Consider the following 26,559-nt stretch of genomic DNA (forward strand, 5'->3'; position numbering starts at 1 on the left):
ACGACGATGGCATCGTCAGCCTCTTCGTCGACGACGACGATAACTCAATCATCGTCGACGGGTAAGCCAATTTCATCGATTATACTTATAAAAAAAGCAATCGACGTTGCTTACAGTTCCGTCGACGGCAAAACAGAAATCGCCGACGCCTGCATCGACGACGAATGGCACATCGTCGACAAAGACATCGTCTACGTCGAAGCTACCATCTACAAAGGCACTGTCGACGACGAAGGCACCATCAACTACCACACAGTCGACGACCACATCGTCGACGACGAAAGTACCGTCGACGACCACACCGTCGACGACTAAGGCGCCGCCGACGACGATGGCACCGTCGACGACCGCACCCTCGACGACCGCACCCTCGACGACGAAAGTACCGTCGACGACGGCACCGTCGACGACGACCGCACGGTCGATGAAGGAACTGTTGACGAAGGGAAAGACGTCGAAGGAACCGTCGACGACCTCACTGTCGACACTTGAATCGTCGACGCCATGGAAAAAAATCAGATTCGATTCCGCCAAAGAGGAAGGATAAAAATCCGATTACGCCAGATCTGACATCCCCAAGCAGGGTACAAAAATTACTCCCATCTTGTCTCCTAGAGAGTGATGAATCAGAAGATGGCCAGTATGAGCAAGCTACTAGTCCTTCAGATCTAAATGTAAAGTGCCAGAGCACAGATGATGAAGGAGATGATGTCGTTCTACGGAGGAGACTGTACATACACAAGTACAAACACAGGTCACTCCTATGGTTTGCCTTCCAGTATCTATTGTCTCAGATCTTCAATTCTTGATCACAGACTATAAAAAACGGTTTCCAGAATCGCCAGCAGCATCCTCCAAACCGCAACCATCTCCAAAGACAAGACCACCACCTCTGGATCTCCCTCAGGAGAGAGAAGCGGTTCATAATGTTCAGTCCTTAGACGACGAGGGCGAGGAACCAGAAGGAGGAGAGGTACAGGATGACCTGTCCAATAACGGAGATGACGAGGATTATATCGCTCATTCCCAGGCCACACCTGAACCTCATACTTCGGAATCCCCACCAGTAGACATTGGAGGATTCCACAACTTGGTGGAAAGAGCGGCCACAAGATTCCACATGGCTATAGAATAACAAGAAACTGACTGTTTTCTATATGATCAAAAAGACAACCAGATCAATTTCTATAATTGAACATACATGGGAACAGGGCCAGCAATTGATGCAAACTCCAGCATCGGTCTCAATAGTGGTACCCAGACTGGATAAAAAATATAAGGCACCAACAACAGCAGCTACCTGCCTTAATGCGCATCCCAAACCAGATTCAGTAGTCACACAAGCGGCTCAAAAGAATTCAAGAAATCCGTCTTCTCCACTGTCAGCACCGCCAGACAAAGAGGGTAGAAAATTAGACAGCATAGGCAAGTGTTTTTCAACCACGCCAGCCATGACTATCAAAATAGCTAACGCCATTGCCCTGATAGGGAGATGAAACAGGCAATTATGGGAAGACATTGCCCCATACCTGACAGAAATACCTGAAGACTCAAAGGAGGAAGTCCAATCCCTCCTAAAAGAAGGACAAACGTCGGCATCGGAGATCGATGGCGCCGTAGATATCGCAATGACAGGCTTCAGGCAACTGGCAGGTGCAGCAGTCTTAAGGAGACAAGGGTGGCTCAAGGCAACATCCTTCCGCCAAGAAATCCAAACTAAAGTTTTAGACATGCCTATGACGGACAGCACCTATTTGGTGACAAAATAGACGAGGCCCTACAGGCAATCAAAAAAGATACAGACACAGCACGAGCTCTAGGCACGTTACAGTTCAGAAACCAGTCCTTTCGAGGGAACAGGGGTAGAGGTCAGCCTTCTTACAGAGGATCATACCAAGGAAAATCCTCCTACTCCTATAATCAAAGCCGGTCACAATACCAACAACGGCAACCGCAGCAAGGCCGCCAGACCTCCTATGGGAAATCTAACTTCAGAGGAAGAAACCAGAGGAAACCAGCAGGCGGACGCCAATGACAGTTTCCAACAGCTAGTCCCTCCACCATCTCATTCTTTCAAAATTGGAGGAAAACTCACTCACTACCTCGACAATTGGAAATCCATAACAACGGATCGGTGGGAGCTTCAATTAATCCAATACGGACAATCATTGGAATTCAGTTCAATTCCCCCAATAACTCCTCCTCGCAAGATTCAACACAGCCACCTGCGATTACTCCTGCAAGAAATGTCATCAATGTTGAAGAAAGGAGCAATAGAGCGAGTCCCATCAGCTCAAAAAGGGAAGGGGTTTTATTCCCGCTTCTTTCTAATACAACAAAAAAGGAAGAAATGGAGGCCCATCCTAGATCTCAGGGCACGCAATTCATTCTTGAAGAGCCAATCATTTCAGATGGTGACCCTTCAGGAAATCTTAGGATCTCTAGAGGAAGGAGACTTTGACGTCTTTGGACCTGCAAGACGCATATTACCACATCCCAATACACAAACGACACAAAAAATTTCTAAGATTCGCTGTAGCAGGACAGCACTACCAATTCTGTGTCCTCACATTCGGCCTCAAATAGGCACCTCACATTTTCACTAAGTGCCTCTCTCCAGTGTCAGCTTTCCTACGCCAGCAGGGACACCAGGTTTTCCCCTACCTGGACGACTGGCTGGTGAAAGCACCATCGATGGCAGACGCACAAATGTCTTCCAACGCCTGTCTCAATATTTTCGAACAACTGGGTCTGACTCAATCACGAGAAATCAACCTTACAGCCCTCCAGAGTTATAACTTTTCTGGGGGCGACTTTAAATACGGCATATTCAACAGCATTCCCATCGCTGGAAAGGAAAAACTAAATAATTACTATGGCCATCGCAGTGACTTTAAAGAACACCATCCGAGTCCGTACATTCAAGTCCCTCCTAGGGATGATGTCCTCGTGTATATTACTCATTCCTCACTGTCGGCTCAGAATGCGCCCCCTCCAAGAGGCCCTGACCAAGCAGTGGACTTAGTGCACAGACTCTTTCGAGGATCACATCGTGAGTACTCCACAAATCACCTAGGCCTTACACTGGTGGTAGACATCCACGAACCTATCACAAGGACTAACGTTCCTGCTGCCTCCAACTCCACATGTCATAACTACAGACGCCTCTCTAGAAGGATGGGGAGCAGTCCTTCAAGAATTACAAATCAGTGGCAACTGGACAGACCAAGAGAGGAAACTCCACATCAACCTCCTAGAACTGAGGGCAGTTTTCCTATCTCTCCAAGCTTTCCTCCTGCGCATCAAAGGCTCAGCAGTGCTTGTATGAACAGACAACACAACAACAATGCACTACCTGAACAAGCAGGGAGGGACACGTTCGCTGACACGATCTCGCGAATCGCAAAAAATTTGGAACTGGCTAGTACTACACAATATCAAGCTAACAGCAGAGTATGTGCCAGGCAAGGACAACGTCATAGCGGACGCTCTGAGCAGACCGAGGTCTCTGTCCCACGAATGGGAACTCAACCAGACTGTTCTAAACGACATTTTCTCGAAATGGGGAAGACCGCAGATCGATCTCTTTGCCTCCAGGGAGAATGCCAAATGCCACAACTTCGCAAGCTGGCATCCCCAATCGCGGTCACTAGGAAATGCATTTTCCATCGCGGAAATGCATTTTCCATCGCATGGTGCAACGTGTTTGCGTACGCATTTCCGCCATTTCCCCTGATAACAAGAGTCATTCGGAAAATGAAAACGGAGCACTGCGCACTGATTCTCATTGCCCCGTTTTGGCCGAGGCAGCACTGGTTCACAGACCTTCGTCGCCTTTCAGTCCAACCCTCAATCCATCTGGGCCAGCATCCATCCCTACTCACGATGTCCAAAGGCCAAGTACTCCACCCGAATCTGAAATCTCTCAGATTATCGGCATGGCTCCTGAGTACCGAGAATTCTACCAACTAAACATTCCGCTGGAGTGCAAGAATCTCCTAGCAAAGGCAAGAGCAGACAGCACAAACAAAACGTATTCCTTAAAATGGAAACGCTTTTGCGTTTGGTGTATGGGCAACGATCTCCATCCCTTTCAGATCACTCCGGATCAGCTCCTTCCATATTTATTACACTTGGCACAAACGGGACTTGCCCATGCCTCCATCAGAGTTCATCTGGCAGCCATCTCCCGCTTCACAAGAACTTCAAAAGGACCATCTCTCTGGTCCCACAGGTTAATTAAACAATTCCTTAAAGGACTCTACAGATCCTTTCCTCGACCACGCAGAATTCCACCAACATGGCACCTTAATGTGGTACTCAACCAATTAATGAAACATCCGTTTGAGCCCATCCATAGGGCTGATATCAAATACATTTCATGGAAAACAGCCCTACTGTTAGCCCTGACCTCAGCAAGACGAGTCAGCGAGCTACAAGCTATTTTCATTCAAGATCCCTTCATGCAGTTCAGGGAAGACAGGGTGATTTTGAGGACAAATCCTCGCTTCATTCCTAAGGTCCCATCGGACTTCCACTTAAATGAACCATTAGTCCTCCGATCATTCTTCCCAAATCCAAGTACTGCAGCTAAACGATTTCTTCACTCTTTGGACCTAGAGAGATGTCTTAAATTTTACCTGGACAAAACAAAGCATTTTAGGAAAACAAATCAGCTTTTCATCGCCTTCAGCAGGCCAAGAAAAGGCATGCCGCTTTCCAAACAAAGCATTTCAAGATGGATAGCCTCTGCAATTGCTTTTTGCCATGACAAAGCCGGACGACCGTTACACTCCAAAGTCCGAGCTCATTCCACAAGAGCTATGTCCACATCGGCGGCACTATTCGCTGGGGTGCCAATTCTGGACATTTGCAGGGCAGCGACCTGGAAGTCGCCGCACACATTCACCAGGCACTACTGCCTGGATACGGAACTGATACAGGATGCAGCTGTAGACCAGGCTGTACTTCGCCATCTATTCCAGTGAGATGAGCCTTCCTCCTTCCCGCCATCTTTTGATATTATTATTAAGGGGCATTTATAGAGCGCCTGGTTACGCAGAATGCGTGTCCCCGCGCTGAACTGAAGCACTCTGAGAGAGAAGTAGGGGAGGGGCCCACTTATTTAGAAAAGAGGTAAGTTTTTAATTTCCTCCGGAAACTAGATTCGGAGGGGTCCAGACGGAGATTAAGAGGTAAATTATTCCAGTTTTTTGCCGCCAGGTATCGGAAAGATCTTCCTCCCATACGGGCCTTTTTCACCCTAGGGACCTTAAGTAAGCCTCCATGCGAGGAGCGCAGTGCACGAGTTGGTGCATACCTTGTAATAAGGTTCTGGAGTGGTGCTGGCGCCTTTTTAGCGAGGATACGGTGGCAGGTACAGAGGGACTTAAATTCAATTCTGCTCCTCACTGGCAGCCAATGGAGTGACTGGAGGGCGGCCTTGGAGTTCGATCTTTTTGGGAGGTTTAAAATGAGGCGAGCTGCAGCATTCTGTAGCACCTGAAGTCGATTAATCGCTTTACAGGTAGCTCCCAAATAGAGTAGGTTGCCAAAGTCCAAGCGTGAGGTGACTAGAGCATGCACCAGCGTTCTGCGGGCGGCCGTAGGGAGGAGAATTAGGACTTTCCGCAGAGTTTTTAAAATGCTGAAGCACATGCCCGTCACCCTGTTAATCTGTGGTCCGAAAGACAGATTAGTATCTAGCCAGACCCCGAGATTTCTGACTTCTTTCCGAGGTGTGGGGGCCTCGCCTAGGCATGGTGGCCACCATGCCGACGTCCAGACAGATGGGCTGCCTCCCACCACGAGCACCTCAGTCTTGTTGCCATTTAATTTCAGGCAATTAGTGGACATCCAGGTTGCAAGATCTTGCATGCAAGCCCTGAAACTGTCCATAGCAAGACCGGGTGCACGCGAGAGGGAGACAACCAGCTGAGTGTCGTCGGCATAGGTAACAATTTGTAGTCCGTGTCCCACTACAATTGGAGCCACTGGGGAGACATAGAGATTGAAAAGAGTTGGGCTCAGGGACGAACCCTGAGGAACGCCCTGACCCAATTCTATGTCTCTGGAATAGTGGTCCCCTTGACGGACCTGGAAACTTCTCCCCGTTAGGAAGGATTGGATCCATTGGAGTGCGGCTCCAGTTATACCTCCATCATTCAGACACTGTAGCAAGGTGGAGTGAGCTACAGTGTCGAATGCCGCACTCAGGTCCAATAGGATAAGGGCCATAGTGTGACCTTCATCCACCCCCTGCCGAAGGGATTCCACAGCCGTCAATAGTGCCGATTCCGTAGAATGGCGGGGGCGGAAGCCAAATTGTGTGTCGTGGAGTAAGGCAGCTTTGTCTATGAAATCCATTAGTTGGAGATTGACCGTTTTTTCTGCTACCTTGGCCAGATATGGTAAAAGAGAGATGGGCCGCAAGTTGTCTAATTTATCAAAGCTGATGGTAGGTTTTTTTCTAAGAGGAAGGACCACCGCTTTTTTCCATTCTTTAGGCACAGTCTTTGTCATAAAAGACACGTCCAGTAGATGCCTAATGTAGGGCTCCAAGGCCCCCAGGCTGTCTTTTAGGCGTTTGGGAGTGGTGGGATCCCGTGGGGAACCTGATTTTACAGAACTGCAGATTTTTAGGAGAGTTTCTGTGGGTGGGGTAACAAAGTTGGTAAGGGTGGGTGAGTTTCCCCTGTCCCTGGGTTTTTCCACAAACTCTATCCCATTCGTGGGTTGAGTTGGGAAAGCCGAGTAAATTCTAGATATTTTCTCGGCAAAGAAATCTGCGATTCTGTCACAAGACTCAGGTGAACAGTCATCAGGGACAGTGACGGATTTTCCACTAGAGAGAGTTTTGTAAAGCAGAAATAACTCCTTCGTAGAGTTACCAGCTTCGTTGATCTTAGTCTCATAGTGTGTGGTTTTCGCCTTTCTAATCAGTCCGTGGTAGACTCGCCTCTCTGACAAGTAGACCTCTCTAGTATCTTTAGAGATAGCCCGACGCCATTGCCTTTCTGCTCTCTTCAATAAGGTTTTAGCATTTCGCAGTTCAGTACTGAACCAGGGTGCGGTTTTTTGAGCACGATCACTGGGTTTAGTTTTGGATAGCGGGGCAGTAAGATCTAGTGCATTGTTAATGCGTTTGCAGAGATTGGAGTTAGCCGTGTCTGCATCATCCCCCCCTGGATCGCCTCCTTTTGTTAGTTCCTCACAGAACTTAGACTGGGAGAAGGAGGCCCATTTTCGCCTTAGATGGTACAGTGCAGTCGGATGACGGGCTCTGCCTTCAGGAGTTTGAATGGTAAACGGTACCAGGTGATGATCCGACCAGGGGATAGGGATGGGAGTCTTCGCTTCTACTTCCCCCCAGTTAACAAATATGGGATCTAGTAAGTTCCCTAACTGGTGGGTAGGCCCGCTTACAATTTGATTTAATTGTAAAGCTTCTAATGCTTGGCAGAGGTTTTTACTAGCGTTGTCGGAAGGGTTATTGAAATGAAGGTTAAGGTCACCAAGTACCATGTAATTATTTTTGCATATCGAGGTCTCTATAATGCATTCAACCAGGCTCTCCTCGAACCTAGCTGAGGGGCCGGGGGGTCTGTAGATTAACATTCCTTCCAGTTTATAGTTGTTATTCACTTTTATCGTAAAGCTCCCTGCCTCGCTGTCCAAGATAGGCACATGATTAAGCTGGCAGCGTAGACTTTCCTGTGCGACTATTGCAATGCCCCCTCCTCTGCCTATGGGTCTGTCCTGTCTGTATATTGTATATCCCTCTGGGAGTGCCTCTAGGGCGTCAGGCGTGGATTCCTCATCCAGCCATGTTTCGGTGAGAAATGCCAGGTCCCAATGTGTTTCAGTGAGTAGATCGTATAGATCTAACTTGTGTTTGCGTAAGGAGCGGACATTAATCAGCCCGCATTGTAAAGTATTGTCCGTAGTGACCATACTCCTACCAGGATCATAGGAGAAGTGACAATGTTCGCAGCCTATGTTATCCTCTACTTTTAGTTTGTGCTTGCACAGCTCTGTAATGCTAGGGCAAAGCGCTAGCAGTTCTAACTTACTCCACCGTGTATGGTTCACACGAGGGACATGGGGTATAGCCCTAGACCGCGTACGATCGCGGACGGGCGCAGACGGGCTTGCCTTAGGCGCGCCTTCGGCGCGCAAACGGCGCTCCCGCTGCGCTCGTCCGCTGCGCTTGCGTGGGACACACATTTATGGAGAAAGCGGGAGGGCGTGGCCTATCGTGTGGGCGTGGCCTCGCGTTTCCTAGCGATGGCGTCCGTGTGCCGATTCCCTTCCCAACAGCGCTAAAATCCGGTGAAAGTGGGTGTCTGCGTGGCAGGGGAAATAGTTGGAGTGGCTGGGGGTGAGTGCAGAAGTTTAAAACATACAAATTAGTCACAATTTCCAATTTTAAAAATCGAGCGTAAGGACACCTCCGGCTTCCGCCTCAGAGGTCATTCAATTCAATGGCCGGCGCTTTTGCTCAGCGCTTACATAGAGTGGGCGGTGGGCGTGGCCTATCGTGTGGGCGTGGCCTCGCGTTTCCTAGCGATGGCGTCCGTGTGCCGATTCCCTTCCCAACAGCGCTAAAATCCGCTGAAAGTGGGTGTCTGCGTGGCAGGGGAAATAGTTGGAGTGGCTGGGGGTGAGTGCAGAAGTTTAAAACATACAAATTAGTCACAATTTCCAATTTTAAAAATCGAGCGTAAGGACACCTCCGGCTTCCGCCTCAGAGGTCATTCAATTCAATGGCCGGCGCTTTTGCTCAGCGCTTACATAGAGTGGGCGGTGGGCGTGGCCTATCGTGTGGGCGTGGCCTCGCGTTTCCTAGCGATGGCGTCCGTGTGCCGATTCCCTTCCCAACAGCGCTAAAATCCGCTGAAAGTGGGTGTCTGCGTGGCAGGGGAAATAGTTGGAGTGGCTGGGGGTGAGTGCAGAAGTTTAAAACATACAAATTAGTCACAATTTCCAATTTTAAAAATCGAGCGTAAGGACACCTCCGGCTTCCGCCTCAGAGGTCATTCAATTCAATGGCCGGCGCTTTTACTCAGCGCTTACATAGAGTGGGCGGTGGGCGTGGCCTATCGTGTGGGCGTGGCCTCGCGTTTCCTAGCGATGGCGTCCGTGTGCCGATTCCCTTCCCAACAGCGCTAAAATCCGCTGAAAGTGGGTGTCTGCGTGGCAGGGGAAATAGTTGGAGTGGCTGGGGGTGAGTGCAGAAGTTTAAAACATACAAATACACATGATATGCACATTTACTTCTTTATTGTATTTGCTTACTGACGGTTGCTAGTCGTATGATATGTGTTATCTCAGACTGCTTATACTGTCTCTTTACAAATGTGCACAATGTATTGCTCGCTACTCTGATTCAGAATCGAACCACGCGTGTATGCGGAAACGCCATTGAGTGGCACCGTTACCGATTCAGGCATCGTCCTGTCCGAATTTTTCTACACATTCAATCTAATGATGTGGACATACCGTGTGCTATCAGGCGCCAATTCAAATTTATAAGTCCATGCCCTCTACGCATTTAAAAGCATCACGCTTCGAGAATTCCTGACCACTACAGTGTACCCGGCTGGGCTACCTGTAAGTCATTTACATTTTTTATCACGCTTGGTGAGAAAACAAGTTAACATTCAGATGTCCCCCATTGTCCTGTCCTGATGAGACCCACATTCCCATGGGTCGAAACGCCGTCGACGCCACAAGGAATTGAACCAATAATTAGTGCCTAGGATTATACATAGACACTACGATTTATTTATTATTAACATTTTGGTCATTTTCCTTTCTACTAGTTATGTTATGAGAAACCTTTGTATGTAATCAATATATGTTGTTTATGTATTTAATGTTTTTGGTTTCGCATGTACACTTGGGACACTGTGCACCTTTTCTTCTTTTTCTGTGTTCACGTGATTATGTGACAAGCTATATATAACTGTACAGCTTTGTGATTAGTGTCTTGGTTTATAAACAAAATTGAGTATTTTCTCAAATTGATGGTGCAGCCTTTTCTGTCATCCCTTTTAGCCCTTTTTGTGCGATTTGAATTGCTATTTAGCTATTTAGTTAATGATATATTCCGAGTACTAGTCCACAGGAGCCATTGTTTTTTGATATAATTTAATGCCCTGGTTCCTATGTGAGTAGGGTTCTCCTTGTTCTCTTTTGACGCTACTCTGATTCAGGCATGTGAATCTATGAAAGACACCCATAATACTGGATAAGAAATGCGTTACTTACCTGTAACTGCAGTTATCCATATTGGTGTCTTTCATAGATTCACATGCAACCCTCCCGCCTCCCCAGGAAGGTCTCCTCTCTCTCTCTCTATCATATATTACGCCTACTTAGCTTGGTGCGTACGAAAATCTGAGAGACTGAGGCTCCTGGCAGGAAGGTTCTAGAGGGAGGTGGTAGCTGATTGGCTACCTACTAGAATTTGGTCCTTTTTACAAAAGGACATAGGCTACTAAGGCAAGGCCCTTAGGCCTACTTTTCTCTATGTATGTCTATAGGACATTACTTTTCTATTTACCGGGGCTCCCATCTTGACAACAGGGAATGATTCAGGCATGTGAATCTATGAAAGACACCAATACTGGATAACTTCAGTTACAGGTAAGTAACGCATTTCATCAAACTTGTCAATCTTCAGTGTAGCCATTATGGTACTGTGGAGTTCGTAATGACAACCTCCCAGCACCATATACTCTTAATGGCATCACTGCACTGACAGTGCCCCGGAATGGCCCTTGGTACTATAAGGGCACAGGGCTCCTGCACCTGTGCCCACACCACTGGCATAGGGCACCCAGCTAGAGAGCAGTGGGTTTGTGGGTATGTGGGTTTGTGGGCATGGCACACAGGGATGTGTGCCAGGTCGACTCTTCACTTTGTTCTGCACCAGGACACTGTCTGCCAAGGCAGGGTGTGGGTGTCAGGATGCAGGGCCCCTAAGGGTGGCACAATGCCCTGGGTACCTAAGGTACCATTTACCAGGGACTGACGTGATCAGAGATGCCAAAGGGGTTTCGGCTTCAATACAGTTTTAGGGAAGGAACACAGGCCCTGGGCACCTGATTGGCAGGAGCCCAGGGCACACTAAGTCAAAGCACATCAGCAACTCAGCAAAAATTGGGGGTATACCATGCAAGAAAGGGGGCATTTTCTCACAGCGGCCACATGAGAGAGGCAGAGATCAGAGGACTCTGGTCTCTGGCGGAGTCCTAGCTCCCTATCAACCTTCTGGAGCTTCAGGCAATCAGGCTTGTACTGAAGGCATTCCTTTCCTCTGTCAAGGGGAGAGTAGTGCAGGTGTCCTCAGACAACACCATCGCCATGTGGTACTGCAACAAATAGGGTGGGGTAGTAGACCCTATGTCAGGAGGCTCTGCGCCTCTGGAACATCAGGGCATTTTCCTGGTGCTTCAACACCTGGCAGGTTCTCTGAACGCCAAGGCGACACACTCAGCCCCTTGTTCATGATTGATCACAAATGGTGTCTGAACTCTGACTCTCTTTCAGCAGTGGGGAGAGCCTTGGTTAGATCTATTCGCCACCGACTAGAACATGCAATGTCATCAGTTCTGCACGTTGGAATTTCGAAGACAGCACTCGCTATGCGACGCTTTTCGTTGCAAGTGGAGTTAGTCTACTATGCGCTTTTCCGTCTATACCACTTCTACCCAGAGTGCTGAAGATCAAGAGTGACCGGGCCCAAGTCATTCTTGTGGCTCCGGACTGGGCTCGAAGAGTATGGTATCCCGAGCTACTCAGCATGGCTATCGATCCCCCGACCTGCCTGCCTCTTCAGGAGTATCTTCTGTTGCAGCTGCAGGGGATGGTCCGCCACTCGAACCTGTCCAGCCTCCTTATGTGGAGACTGAGCAGTGGCAGTTGATGTCTTTTGACCTGCCTCCCGAAGTTTGTGAGGTTATCTTGGCAGCCAGGCATCCGTCCACTGAGACTATGTACGCCTGCAGATGGAATACATTTGTGGCATGGTGCACAGCAAAGTTTATGGATCCCCTTTCTGCCCTTCTTTCAGAGGTCCTTCTATTTCTCCTTTCTTTGGCCTAGCATTGCTCTGCTCTGGGCACTATCAAGGCTATCTCTCAGCCATTTCAGCCTTTTTACAGCTTCCGGATCAGCTTCCCTTTTCAAGTCCCCTGTTGTAAGTAGATTCTTAAAAGGCATTACTCCTCTTTTCCCTCCTGTTCCTTTCATAATGCCTCAGTGAGACTTGAACCTGGTTCTGACATATCTGATGTGTTCTCCCTATGAGCTACTTCACAACTGTCCTCTGTCTGCTTACTTTAAAGACAGCTTTACTGGTGGCTATCACCTCTGCCAGAAGCGTGAGTGAGCCCCAGACATTCTTCTAAACCTCCTTTTCTCTCTGTCCATCCGGACAAAGTTGTTCTAAGGACTCATCCATCTTTTCTGCCAAAGTTTGTCACTGCCTTTCACATCAGGCAAAACATCTCTTTGCCCATCTTCTTTCCGCCTCCGCACCCCTCAAAAGAGGAAGAGAGGCTCCACCGTCTGGACCCAGAACATGCGCTCTCATTCTAACTCAACCGCACACAACAGTTCCGGGTGGATGACCAGCTCTTTGTTTGCTACGAGGGTGCCAAGAAAGGTTTGGCCGTGCACAAGCGGATCATCTCTTGGTGGGTCATTCTGTGCATTAAGGCTTGTTATTCTTTGGCTAAAAATGAGCCTCCAGTGGGGCTACGCGCCATTCTACCAGGGCGATGGCAGCCACTACTGCTTTGGGACGGGGAGTTCCCTTGCATGACATCTGTTAGGCAGCTACGTTGGCCTCAATGCACACGTTTACCAAGCATTACTGCCTGGACAGCCAAGTCCTGAGAGATGGCTTCTTTGGCCATTCTGTTCTCCAGGACTTCCTGGTGTGATCTTGGTTTGCAGACCCACCTCTGGGGTTGATATTGCTGGGGTATCTGTTCTACGGTAAGGACTCTATCACTGCGTGTTTTTTTCAGATGCACAAGGTTCGAGGCATGTGGGCTGCTGAATTCATATCTGTGCATAGATCGCCGCCTAGTGTTGGGTCCGGATCATTGCACATTGTTGTCCTGGAAGAGTCTTCGAAGTATCACGAGATAGGTGGCTCCTCCCCTGGACTACAGTGCGCATGGGCATCGACTCCATCCCCAGATTGTTTTTTTCCGCCATTGGGTTCGGGTGTGTCTCGGTTCCCTCTGTCGGAATCGATAGTTGTTTAAGTTTCTTTACTTGAGACCAGAAGGTCTTTAGGACTCGCGTCGGTATCGTTTATCGTTCGGGTTGGTTTATTCATCGGCTCCGATCAACTGCTGCCCTTCCGCGTGCTGTCGGCGCGGACGGGCCTACACGACGCTCCAGACTACTTCAACATGGAACGAAGTCCGTTTAAGAGGTGCCCAGTGTGTGCCTCAAAGTACCCGCACATCGACGTGCACCCAGTGTGCAACAAGTGCTTGTCGCCGGACCACGACGAGGCCAAGTGTATGGCCTGCTCCAAGTTCCGGTCGAAGAAGACTCTCAAGCTACGTCGGGCCGCAAGACTGCAGGCCCAGAGATCGGCACCCCCACCAGCTAACATCTTTGAAGAAGATGTTGACGACGACACCATCCTGAATGTTTCGGATTCTAACCCGGCGTCGGAGGGCGAGGAAGACTACGACGCGGGAGACGAAGAGTTCGAGGAAGTCGTCGAGGAGGTAGGGGACGACGACTGGGCCATTGCCACCGTAGAGGATAGCTCGGAGGAGGAGCATCCTCATACTGACTCCGGGGCCAAACCCCATCATAAGGCCCAGGTCGAGGGATCGCCTTCGGGCCTTACCCAAGACCTCAATGCTCGTTCCACGGCCCCGCCTCCTGGCCCGGCCACGGACATTGGTGATGCGCCACTCCCGGTCCAGAAACCGAAAGTGAAGCCGTCGGGGTCAACACCATCTGTATCGAAACCGAAAGTGCAGGTCGCACTGGTTGGATCAAAGGCTCCGGAGGCCTCGGCGCCGAAGAAATCCAAGATGGCCGCCGAGCTCAAGAGCCACAACAAAATGGCCGATCCGAAGACCCCTGGGTCGAAGCCGTAGGCGAAGACGCCCGACGCGGCTGCGTCGGCGCCGAAGCTGGTCGACGCTCTAAAAAGTCGCGTCGACGCCAAGAAGGTCGATGACCATAAGAAGGCCCCAAAGAAGCGTCAGGACGACCCCAAGTCTCTGGCTGCACCGATCCCAGTCGACAAAGCAAAGGGAGGTGCTGCATCGGCTCCGAAGACTGCGGCTTTGGTCGCCGACTCGAATCCGGACTCTGAGGACTCGCTCGAGCCGGTATGGCCCTCCCCCTCACTCACCAAGAAGGTCACGGAGTCCCTTCAGCGTATTCGGGAGGAGGCCGTGGCGCCCGAGCCGAAGGCGCAGACGCCGATTCACTTCACGCTGCCGCCAAGAATGGCGCCGAAGGCTTTCACTCCGAAACATGGGGCCGGGGTGCCCTTAAAGCTGGTTTCTACGCCAAAGGCATCATTAGTGGCGCCAAAGCCACGGCACCAACCACTTGTGGACGAGGAGCGTCGAGAGGTAGTCATCGACGCCAACACAGGCAAGTTCTCTCTCCTTAAAAGGAAGATCACCCCGTAGCCTGTGTTGGAGCATTTCCACATCCCCCTTAAAAAGAAGTTGGACTCTGCGGGTGCATCTGCCCCTATGGAGCCTGCATCTCCACAAGGTCTGGAGCTCTCACCCACTCACTCTAACGCTGGGGAGGGTGACGGAGACGAGGAGGAGGAGGAGGAGTATACTTATCCAGTGTACTCGGACCCAGAGGATGTACATGAGCCATGGTCGGCCGGGGGCGACCCTGAGGACCCTCAGTCAGGTCATGAGCCGCAGCTTTTTGCTGCAAAAACTTCCCCAACAGAGGACTCTGCAGCCTTCAACGCTCTAATTGAAAGAGCTGCAGCCAATCATGATGTCGACCTCCATGCTGACCCAGTGGATGTCGATTTTCTTTTTGACACTTTCTCGGTGGCTGAAAAGGCTGTCAAGACATTGCCAATGCTCAAAGGAGTGCTAAAGCATGCGCCAGAGGTTTTCAGGGAGCCCACCCGGGCAAGAGTCATCAATCCTCGTATTGACAAAAAATACAAGGCAGCGCCCACTGATCCAACGTACATCAAGGGACAGTTGCCACTGGACTCTTTGGTTGTCTCCAACGCACGTAAACGAGCCAACTCACAGACCACGGGTGATGCTCCTCCCCCAGACAAAGAATCAAAGGTCTTTGAAGCTTCAGGGAAACGTATTGCTGCGCAGGCAGCTAATATTTGGCGCATATCCAACACACAAGCGCTACTTGCACGCTACGATAGGGCACACTTTGACACCCTAGAAACCCTTCTACAGCACTTACCTAATCAGTACAAGGAGGGAGCTGAAATGTTGATTCAGGAGGGGAAGCTTATCACCAATGCTTCAATTAAGTGCGCTCTGGACGTGACTGATACCGCCTCAAGAGCTATAAACACTAGTGTGCTACTGCGTAGACATGCATGGCTTAGAATATCAGGCTTTAAACCAGATATTCAGACTACCATCCTAAACCAAACAGTTAATCCAGACCACCTGTTTGGGCCAGAAGTGGATGCCACCCTTGAAAAAATGATAAAAGACACTGACACTGCTAAATCTATGGGTGCCCTACAGTCCCAGCAGTTTCGGGGTGGTTCCTTTCGCCGCTCCAATAACAGAGGCACCTCAAGGGGTCAAGCGTCACAATCCACGCAATTCTATAAAAGCAACACCCAATCCTCATACACCAACAAGGGTAGAGGTGGTTACCGGGGCAACAACGTCAAAGGTAGAGGACGTGGAAATAACAGCTCCAGGTCCTCCACCGCCAACAAACAGTGACGCCTTGTCACTGCCCCCGACCACACAACACCAGTCGGGGGTAGACTCCAGCAGTTCCTGCCCGCGTGGAAGTCCATCACCACGGACAGGTGGGTCAAATCTCTTATCCAATACGGTTATTGTCTGGAACTCACTTCCACTCCACCAGACATACCTCCAAGAAACCGTCCTATGTCCGGCGAGCACTTGCACTTGTTGCAGCAGGAAGTCCAAGTCATGCTGCAAAAAGGGGCAATAGAACTCGTTCCACTGCAAGAAAGGGGAACAGGGGTTTACTCTCTGTACTTTCTAATTCCAAAGAAGGACGGATCCCTCAGGCCCATCCTGGACCTCAGGCCCCTCAACTGGTACATTCTGTCAGAACATTTCCACATGCTCACGTTACAGCAGGTTCTCCCACTGCTTCGGCAGGGGGACTTCCTGGCTACTCTGGATCTCAAGGATGCATACTTTCACATTCCCCTGCATCCTTCACACAGGAAATATCTACGGTTCACCATTCAAAACCAGCACTACCAGTTCAAGGTTCTGCCTTTTGGGGTCACCACAGCCCCCAGGGTCTTCACAAAGTGCCTGGCGACGGTGGCGGCGCATCTAAGACGTCAAAACATCCACGTCTACCCCTATCTGGACGACTGGCTCATTCAGGCAAAGTCGGAACAGCAGTGCGCCAACCACGTGTCCCACACCATTCCCCTCCTGCACAATCTGGGGTTCTCACTGAATTACCCAAAATCCCATCTCCAGCCCGCCCACATACGGCAGTATCTGGGTGCGACGATAAACTCTCTGGCGGCCACTGCGCAGCCAAATTCAGTGAGAATCGCCAGTATTCAGTCACTGATCCAAAGATTCAGACCTCAGCACTCGCTTCCAGCGAAAGTGTTCATGCAGTTGATAGGCATGATGGCCTCCTGCATCTCCATTGTCCCGCACGCAAGACTACATATGCGTCCGCTTCAGGAGTGCCTAGCACGTCAGTGGACTCAGGCTCACGGGCAACTAACAGACCTAGTGTTGGTGAGCGGTCGGGCATACAACTCTCTGCATTGGTGGAATCCACAAAACCTTTGCAAGGGCCGACCGTTCCAGGAGCCTGTGCCACAGATTATCCTGACGACGGACGCTTCTCTCCAGGGATGGGGAGCGCATGTACTCCACTACACAGTGCAGGGACTATGGACACTACAGCAAAGGAAGATGCACATCAATGTACTGGAACTGATGGCAATCTTCATGGCCTTAAAGGCATTCAAAGTACATCTGTGCAACAAGGTCGTGTTGATCCGGACTGACAACATGACGGCCATGTACTACATTCAGAAACAGGGGGGCACACACTCTCCGCAGCTGTCTCATCTGGCTCAGAGCATGTGGAAGTGGGCCATTCAGAGGAACATTTTCCTGATGGCAGAACATCTCCCAGGCAAAGACAATCAGATGGCGGACCTGCTCAGCAGGCACAGCCACCAAATGCACGAGTGGGAGATACATCCATCAGTACTCCAACCGTACTTCCAAAGGTGGGGTCATCCAGAGATAGACCTGTTCGCCACAAAGGAGAACGCAAAATGCCAAAGCTTCGCCGCCAGGTTCCCACACCCGCAATCGCAGGGCAATGCGATATGGATGAACTGGTCAGGCAGATTTGCGTACGCTTTTCCCCCAGCACCTCTGATACCGCTGGTGGCGCGCAAGCTCAGGCAGCACTCGATGACTCTCATCCTGGTTGCTCCAACGTGGGCTCGCCAACCATGGTACACCACGTTTCTGGAACTTTCCGTGGTACCGCATCAAAGGCTTCATCTCACACCCAGCCTTCTGACGCAGAGCCATGGCGACATTCAGCACCCAGATCCGCAACAGCTCAACCTGGCGATCTGGCTCCTGAAGTCCTAGAGTTTGGCAACCTCAATCTTCCTCCAGATTGCATGGACATCATTCGGGAGGCAAGAAAGCCCACTACTAGAGCATGTTATGCGGCTAAATGGAAGCGGTTTGTCATTTATTGTGCAAACCACGACATTAACCCGCTAGATGCTTCCATTCAGAACATCATCTGTTACCTGTTCCATCTGTACCAGTGCAATTTGGCATATACTTCCATCCGCATTCACCTGTCTGCGATGGCCGCATACCTCCAGAATAGACAACTCCTTTCACTTTTCAAAGTGCCTGCTATCAAAGCTTTTCTGGAAGGACTCAAAAGGGTCATTCCACCATGGACACCACCAGCTCCAGAATGGAACCTCAATGTGGTTCTTACAAGGCTGATGGGTCCTCCTTTTGAGCCACTACACTCTTGCGAGCTTCAGTTCCTGACTTGGAAAGTGGCTTTCTTAGTAGCAATTACATCGCTACGGAGGGTTAGTGAGTTGCAGGCCCTCACCATCCAAGAGCCTTTTTTCCAAGTTCATGCTAACAGGGTAGTGCTCCGCACTAACCCTAAATTTCTACCCAAGGTTGTGTCTCAGTTCCACATAAACCAAACAATCGAGTTGCCGGTGTTTTTTCAAAATCCTGAGTCGCTGGCGGAGCGGAAGCTCCACACCCTTGACGTTAAAAGGGCCCTAATGCATTACATTGACAGGACCAAGGATTTTAGAAAGACTAAGCAACTTTTCGTTGCCTTTGCATCACACCACAAAGGTAACACTATTTCCAAGGCTGGTATTGCTAGGTGGATCGTGAAATGTATTCAGATCTGTTATGTGAAAGCTAAACGCACTCTTACAATTCCACCAAGAGCCCACTCCACCAGAAAGTTGGGGGCCTCTATGGCCTTCCTTGGGAACATTCCCTTAGAGGATATATGTAGAGCAGCCACATGGTCTACCACACATACATTTACTAAGCATTACTGTGTAGACGTGCACTCTAAACAGCAGGCAGCTGTAGGTCAGGCTGTTCTCAAGACACTTTTCCAAACTGCTGCAGCTGGCACGGGCGGCCGCCGATAATGGAGGGACTGCTATGTATTCTATGCACAGATATGAATTCAGCAGCCCACATGCCTCGAACTGCAAATGCTACTTACCAGTATGCATCTGTTCCTGGCATGTAGGGCTGCTGACATTCATATCGCCCGCCCTCCTCCCCGGCGCCTGTAGCAGCTGCAGTATTCATATATATGCTCATAGCATGGTCATCACTCACATAGTTCACTCCATCTCGGCCACAATGGCTAAAAACAATCTGGGGATGGAGTCGATGCCCATGCGCACTGTAGTCCAGGGGAGGAGCCACCTATCTCGTGATACTTCGAAGACTCTTCCAGGACAACAATGTGCAATCATCCGGACCCAACACTAGGCGGCAATCTATGCACAGATATGAATGTCAGCAGCCCTACATGCCAAGAACAGATGCATACTGGTAAGTAGCATTTGCATTACTTACCTTTGGTAACGATATATCTATAAGAAACAGTAGTGATGGATTCCTTACTGCCCCACCCATCCTCCCCTTTCTGCGAACTGATTTCTAGGGTAAAGGTCCTCCCTTTCAGGGCCCTAGGTTCGAGGCATGTGGGCTGCTGAATTCATATCTGTGCATAGATCGCCACCTAGTGTTGGGTCCGGATGATTGCACATTGTTGTCCTGGAAGAGTCTTCGAAGTATCACGAGATAGGTGGCTCCTCCCCTGGACTACAGTGCGCATGGGCATCGCCTCCATCCCCAGATTGTTTTTTTCCGCCATTGGGTTCGGATGTGTTTCGATTCCCTCTGTCGGAACCGATAGTTGTTCAACTTCTACTCGAGACCAAAAGGTCTTTAGGCTGGGCGTCGGTATAGTTGCGTACGGGTTTCTTTCTGACTCTCAGCTCCGATCTCTTGCTGCCCTTCCACGTGCTTTCGGCGCGGTCGGGCCTATACTACACTCTTGCTATGGAGCGAACTCCGTTTAAGAAGTGCCCGTTGTGTCACTCTAAATACTCGCACCTCGACGTGCACCCGGTGTGCAATACCTGCTTGTCGCCGGATCACCGCGAGGACACCTGCATGGCGTGTAAGATTCGTCGGGCCAATAGGCTCCAGGCTAGGTTATCGGCCACGGCGCCCCCACCAGACGACATTATCCAAGAATATGTCGAGGGAGAAGACGACGTGCAAGGTTCGGACTCTAGTCCCGCATCCGAGGGAGAGGCCTACGACGCGGGTGAGGAGAACTTTGACGAAGTCACCGACGAGGTAGGGGACAACGATCAGGCTTTTACCACGATGGGAGATAGCTCGGAGGAAGAGCATCCCCAACCTGATTCAGGGGTTGTTCCCCTTCATACGACCCGGGTCGAGGGATCGCCTTCGGGCCTTACCCAAGATCTAACTATGAGTCCTACGTCCCCGCCTCCGGGCCCGGTCACGGACATTTATGACCCATCACTTACGTCGAAGAAAACGAAAGTGAAGCCAACTGGTCTCGCATCCTCGGATGCGAAACCAAAAGTGAAAGTGGCGCAGGGGAAGAAGGTTCTGGAGGTGTCAACTTCCAAGAAGACCAAAATGGCCGACTTGAAGAGCCACGCCAAAATGGCCGACCCGAAGCCCTCGGGGTCGGCGCCGAAGGCGAAGTCCTCCGACGCGGCTGCGTCGGCGCCGAAAGGGGTTGCGGACCCGAAGACTGCTTCGAAGAAGCATCAGGGCGACGACGCGCATAGGCATGGGGCGTCGGCCCCGAAGAAGGTGCCTGCCGGCGAACAGGCTCTCGAAGATGAGGGGTCGCTCGAACCGGCCCAGCCCTCTCCGGCCTGGACAAAGAAGGTAGCAGAATCCTTGCAGCGGATTCGAAAGGCCAGTGTGGTTCCCGCTCAGGACACCAGTGCGCCTAAGCTGACGCCTAAGCCTGCGAGGGAGCAAACGCCTATCCGTTTCACCCTACCGCCCAAGTCGGCGCCGAAGGCCTTCGCGCCGAAACAGGGCGGACCCTCGAGGGAGGCATTAACGCCGAAGGCTGCCTTGGCGGTGTCGAAGCTTCGTCTCCAGCCGCTTGCGGAAGAGGAACGTTGTGCGGTAATCATCGACGCCAACACCGGAAAACTGTCGCTCCTCAAACGGAAGATCACGACGGAGCCGACGTTGGAACCCTTTAAGATCCCTCTCAAAAACAAGAGGGACTCCGAGGACTCTTCGGTTTTGGTGGAACCTGTGTCCCCGCAAACCCTAGGACACTCGCCGACGCATTCCGCTGCAGCCGATGCGGACGAGGAAGGTGACGAGTACAACTATCCGGCGTACTCGGATCCGGAGGAGGAGCACGTACCGTGGTCCGCCGGAGGCGACACGGAAGACCCGCAGTCGGGTCAGGACACTCAACTTTTCGCGGCCAAGACGTCCCCGACTGAGGACTCGGCGGCCTTCAATGCTCTGATAGAGAGAGCCGCTGCTAACCACGACGTCGAGCTGCACTCGGACCCCGTGGATGTGGACTTCTTGTTAGACACCTTCTCGGTAGCCGAAAAGTCTGTCAAAACACTACCGATGCTTAAGGGGGTGCTTAAACATGCAACAGAGGTTTTCAAGGAGCCCACCCGAGCGCGTGTGGTCAACCCTCGCATCGACAGGAAATATAAGGCAGCGCCCACGGATCCTACATATATCAAGGGACACTTGCCATTGGACTCCTTGGTTGTTTCCAACGCTCGGAAGAGGGCGAACTCTAAGACTACTGTTGACGCTCCTCCCCGGACAAAGAGTCCAAGATCTTTGAGGCCTCAGGCAAACGAATTGCTGCACAGGCAGCTAATATCTGGAGAATATCTAACACCCAAGCATTACTTGCACGTTATGATAGGGCCCATTATGACACATTAGAGGCCATACTGCAACACTTGCCTGACCAATACAAGGAGGCGGGAGAGATGCTCATTCAGGAGGGTAAACTCATTACGAATGCATCCATCAAATGTGCACTGGATGTGGCAGACACAGCCTCCAGGGCTATTAATACCAGTGTGCTGCTTCGACGCCATGCCTGGCTTAGAATTTCGGGGTTCAAACCCGACATCCAAACTACGATCCTCAATCAAACAGTGAATCCTGACCACCTGTTTGGCCCTGAGGTGGATGCCACACTGGAGAAAATGAAAAAAGATACGGAAACTGCCAAGTCTATGGGGGCTTTACAAAGTCAGCAGTTTCGGAGTGGTTCCTTTCGCCGCTCAAGCTCCAGAGGCACCTCAAGGGGACAGGCGTCCCAGTCAACCCAATATTACAAGAGTAACACCCAAGCCTCGTATAACAACAAGGGTCGAGGTGGTTACAGAGGCAATAATGTCAAGGGCAGGGGACGTGGAAACAATAGCTCCAGGTCCACCACCACCAACAAACAGTGACGTCTTGTCACTGCCCCCCGACCATGCAACACCGGTCGGGGCGAGACTCAAGCAGTTCCTGCCGGCGTGGAAGTCCATCACCACGGACAGGTGGGTGAGGTCTATTATCCAGTACGGGTACTGTCTAGAGCTTATGTCCATTCCACCGGACATACCCCCAAGAAGCCGTCCTATGTCAGGCGAGCACTTGACCTTGTTGCAGCAAGAAGTTCTAGTCATGCTGCAAAAAGGGGCGATAGAGCTCGTTCCGTTGCAAGAGCGGGGAACAGGGGTTTACTCCCTGTATTTTCTGATTCCCAAGAAGGACGGATCCCTCAGGCCGATCCTGGACCTCAGGCCCCTGAACTGGTACATCCTCTCGGAGCACTTCCATATGCAAACGTTGCAGCAGGTGCTTCCCCTGCTTCAACAGGGGGACTTCCTGGCTACGCTGGATCTGAAAGATGCCTATTTTCATATCCCCCTGCATCCTTCCCACAGGAAGTATCTCAGATTCACGATCTTAGACCAGCATTACCAGTTCAAGGTTCTGCCGTTCGGGGTCACCACGGCACCGAGAGTGTTTACCAAGTGCCTAGCGACTGTGGCAGCGCATCTCCGTCGCCAGCACGTCCACGTCTTTCCCTACCTGGACGACTGGCTCATTCAAGCAAGGACAGAACGGCAGTGCGTCGACCACGTGTCACGCACCATTCATCTCCTGCACGATCTGGGATTCTCTCTGAACTACCCAAAGTCCCATCTCCAGCCCGCCCACGTGCGACAGTACCTGGGCGCGACAATCGACACTCTGGCAGCCACAGCGGAGCCAAATTCAGTGAGAATCGCCAGTATCCAGGTGCTGATCCAACGATTCAGACCCCAACACTCGCTTCCAGCGAAAGTGTTCATGCAGTTGATAGGCATGATGGCCTCCTGCATCTCCATTGTCCCGCACGCGAGACTACATATGCGTCCGCTTCAGGAGTGCCTTGCACGTCAGTGGACTCAGGCTCATGGACAACTGACAGACCTAGTGTTGGTGAGCGGTCGGGCATACAACTCTCTGCATTGGTGGAATCCACACAACCTTCGCAAGGGCCGACCATTCCAGGAGCCTGTCCCACAGATTATCCTGACGACGGACGCCTCTCTCCAGGGATGGGGAGCGCATGTACTCCATTACACTGTGCAGGGACTATGGACACTACAGCAAAGGAGGTTGCACATCAATGTGTTGGAACTGATGGCAATCTTCATGGCCTTGAAGGCGTTCAAAGTACATCTGTGCAACAAAGTCGTGTTGATCCGGACGGACAACATGACAGCCATGTACTACATCCAGAAGCAGGGAGGCACGCACTCTCCACAGCTGTCTCATCTGGCTCAGAGCGTGTGGAAGTGGGCCATTCAGAGGAACATCTTCCTCATGGCGGAGCATCTCCCGGGCAAGGACAATCAGATGGCGGATCTGCTCAGCAGGCACAGCCATCAGATGCACGAGTGGGAGATACATCCATCAGTACTCCAACCGTACTTCCAAAGGTGGGGTCATCCAGAGATAGACCTGTTCGCCACAAAGGAGAACGCAAAATGCCAAAGCTTCGCCGCCAGGTTCCCACACCCCCAATCACAGGGCAATGCGATGTGGATGAACTGGTCAGGCAAATTTGCGTACGCTTTTCCCCCAGCACCTCTGATACCGCTGGTGGCACGCAAGCTCAGGCAGCACTCGATGACTCTCATCCTGGTTGCTCCAACGTGGGCTCGCCAACCATGGTACACCACATTTCTAGAACTGTCCATGGTACCGCATCAGAGGCTACATCTCACACCCAGCCTTCTGACGCAGAGCCATGGCGACATTCAGCACCCAGATCCGCAACAGCTCAACCTGGCGATCTGGCTCCTGAAGTCCTAGAGTTTGGCTACCTTAATCTACCTCCCGATTGCATGAACATCATTCGGGAGGCAAGGAAGCCCACTACTAGAGCTTGTTATGCGGCTAAATGGAAGAGGTTTGTCATCTACTGTGTTAACCACGATATTGACCCGCTAGATGCTTCCATTCAAAACATCATTTGTTACCTGTTCCACCTGTACCAATGCAATCTGGCATACTCTTCCATCCGCATTCACCTGTCTGCTATGGCAGCATACCTCCAGAATAGGCAGCACCTGTCACTCTTTAAGGTCCCTGCTATCAAGGCCTTTCTGGAAGGACTCAAAAGGGTCATTCCACCAAGGACCCCACCAGCTCCAGAATGGAACCTCAATGTGGTTCTTACGAGGCTGATGGGTCCTCCCTTTGAGCCACTGCACTCTTGTGAGCTTCAGTTTCTGACGTGGAAGGTTGCGTTCTTAGTAGCAATTACATCGCTACGGAGGGTTAGCGAGCTGCAGGCGCTCACCATCCAAGAACCTTACTTCCAGGTACATGCTAACAGGGTGGTGCTCCGCACTAACCCTAAATTCCTACCCAAAGTGGTATCCCAATTCCACTTAAACCAGACAATTGAACTGCCGGTGTTTTTCCAAAACCCAGAGTCACTGGCGGAGCGCATGCTCCACACCCTTGATGTTAAGAGGGCCTTGATGTATTATGTAGACAGGACAAAAGATTTTCGCAAAACCAAGCAGCCTTTTGTTGCTTTTGCAACACACCACAAGGGAAACGCTATCTCAAAAGCAGGGATTGCTAGGTGGATAGTAAAGTGCATTCAGATCTGTTATGCTAAAGCTAAGCGCACCCTCACTATCCCACCGAGGGCCCACTCCACCAGGAAGTTGGGGGCCTCTATGGCTTTCCTAGGTAACATTCCCTTAGAAGATATCTGTAGAGCAGCCACATGGTCTACCACACATACTTTCACTAAGCACTACTGTGTAGACGTGCATTCCAAACAGCAGGCAGCTGTTGGTCAGGCTGTTCTAAAAACACTTTTTCAGACCGCTGCAGCTGACACGGGCGGCCGCCGATAATGGAGGGACTGCTATGTATTCTATGCACAGATATGAATTCAGCAGCCCACATGCCTCGAACTGCAAATGCTACTTACCAGTATGCATCTGTTCTTGGCATGTAGGGCTGCTGACATTCATATCGCCCACCCTCCTCCCCGGCGCCTGTAGCAGCTGCAGTATTCATATATTTATATGCTCATAGCATGGTCATCACTCACATACTTCACTCCATCTCTGCCAATGGCTAAAAACAATCTGGGGATGGAGGCGATGCCCATGCGCACTGTAGTCCAGGGGAGGAGCCACCTATCTCGTGATACTTCGAAGACTCTTCCAGGACAACAATGTGCAATCATCCGAACCCAACACTAGGTGGCGATCTATGCACAGATATGAATGTCAGCAGCCCTACATGCCAAGAACAGATGCATACTGGTAAGTAGCATTTGCATTTCTTTGCACCAGTGGTCAGTTTCCTACACGGCTCTGCGTTCCTGGCCCGGAAAGTCGTGTACAGAACTGCCGTCAGCTTGCGTGGGTGCGTCTAAGTAGCTCCAGCGACGTCATCTCGGCGCCAACGTCGCACACGCGCCGCACGACGACGCATACCGATGCGCAGGGGTACTGCTGACGAAAACTTTCTGGATCCTGTCTGACGCCTGGGGGTAATTCTAAGGTAAGGAGTCTATCACTACTAATGTTTCTTACAGATATATCATTACCGAAGGTAAGTAACTTGTGCTTTAGGGGAATTTAGGTGCATGGTGAATGAAAGAGAGGAATTTGATGGTTGCTAGGGAAATATTACAGGAACATTCAGTGGTTTAGGGTTGTTGTCAAGCTGTACTTCTCTAGAGATAGCTGCACTCCATTATTGCAAACACCTTAAACTGCTAATCCCAGTCCTCCTTGATTTATTTGCATAGGTATGCAGTAGACCCCTTCATTTGAACTCTTATTTGGTGAAAATATCTCAATTTCTTCCACCACAGGGAGAAGACGATTTGGAGACTGTAAACAGCGACACGAATCCAGGACCTGGGTATGGATGCATTTAGCTTATTTTTCATTTATGGAAGTTGCATCTGGAATACAGGCATATAATTTTGACAGATCTAGCATGTCCTGCTAGTGGCCGAAGAGCCAGGTCTTGAGGAGTCTTCTTGGGTCTGCGGTAGGTTGGTGGGGAGGGTGTTCCAGGTCTTAGCGGCGAGGTGGGAGAAGGATCTGCCGCCGGCGGTGGCACTTCGGATGCGGGGGATGGTGACGGGTGGGGGAGTAGAAGTTGAGTCTTTTGAGGTATGCTGGCCCGATCTTGTGGAGGG

General features: G+C 50.8%; 1 protein-coding gene across 1 annotated transcript in view; it reads left to right on the forward strand.

The window, feature by feature from the left end:
• The window catches only part of LOC147701684 (uncharacterized), a 761,267-nt gene that overhangs the window by 416,973 nt on the left and 317,735 nt on the right, over positions 1-26,559 (forward strand). Inside the window, exon 15 of the mRNA XM_086929358.1 lies at positions 26,227-26,276. Within this exon, the coding sequence (XP_086785484.1) occupies positions 26,227-26,276 (50 nt within the window). The remainder of the gene's footprint in view (positions 1-26,226; positions 26,277-26,559) is intronic.

Source organism: Lissotriton vulgaris, chromosome 7 (genome assembly GCF_964263255.1).
Source record: "Lissotriton vulgaris chromosome 7, aLisVul1.2, whole genome shotgun sequence".
NCBI classification, from domain to species: domain Eukaryota; kingdom Metazoa; phylum Chordata; class Amphibia; order Caudata; family Salamandridae; genus Lissotriton; species Lissotriton vulgaris.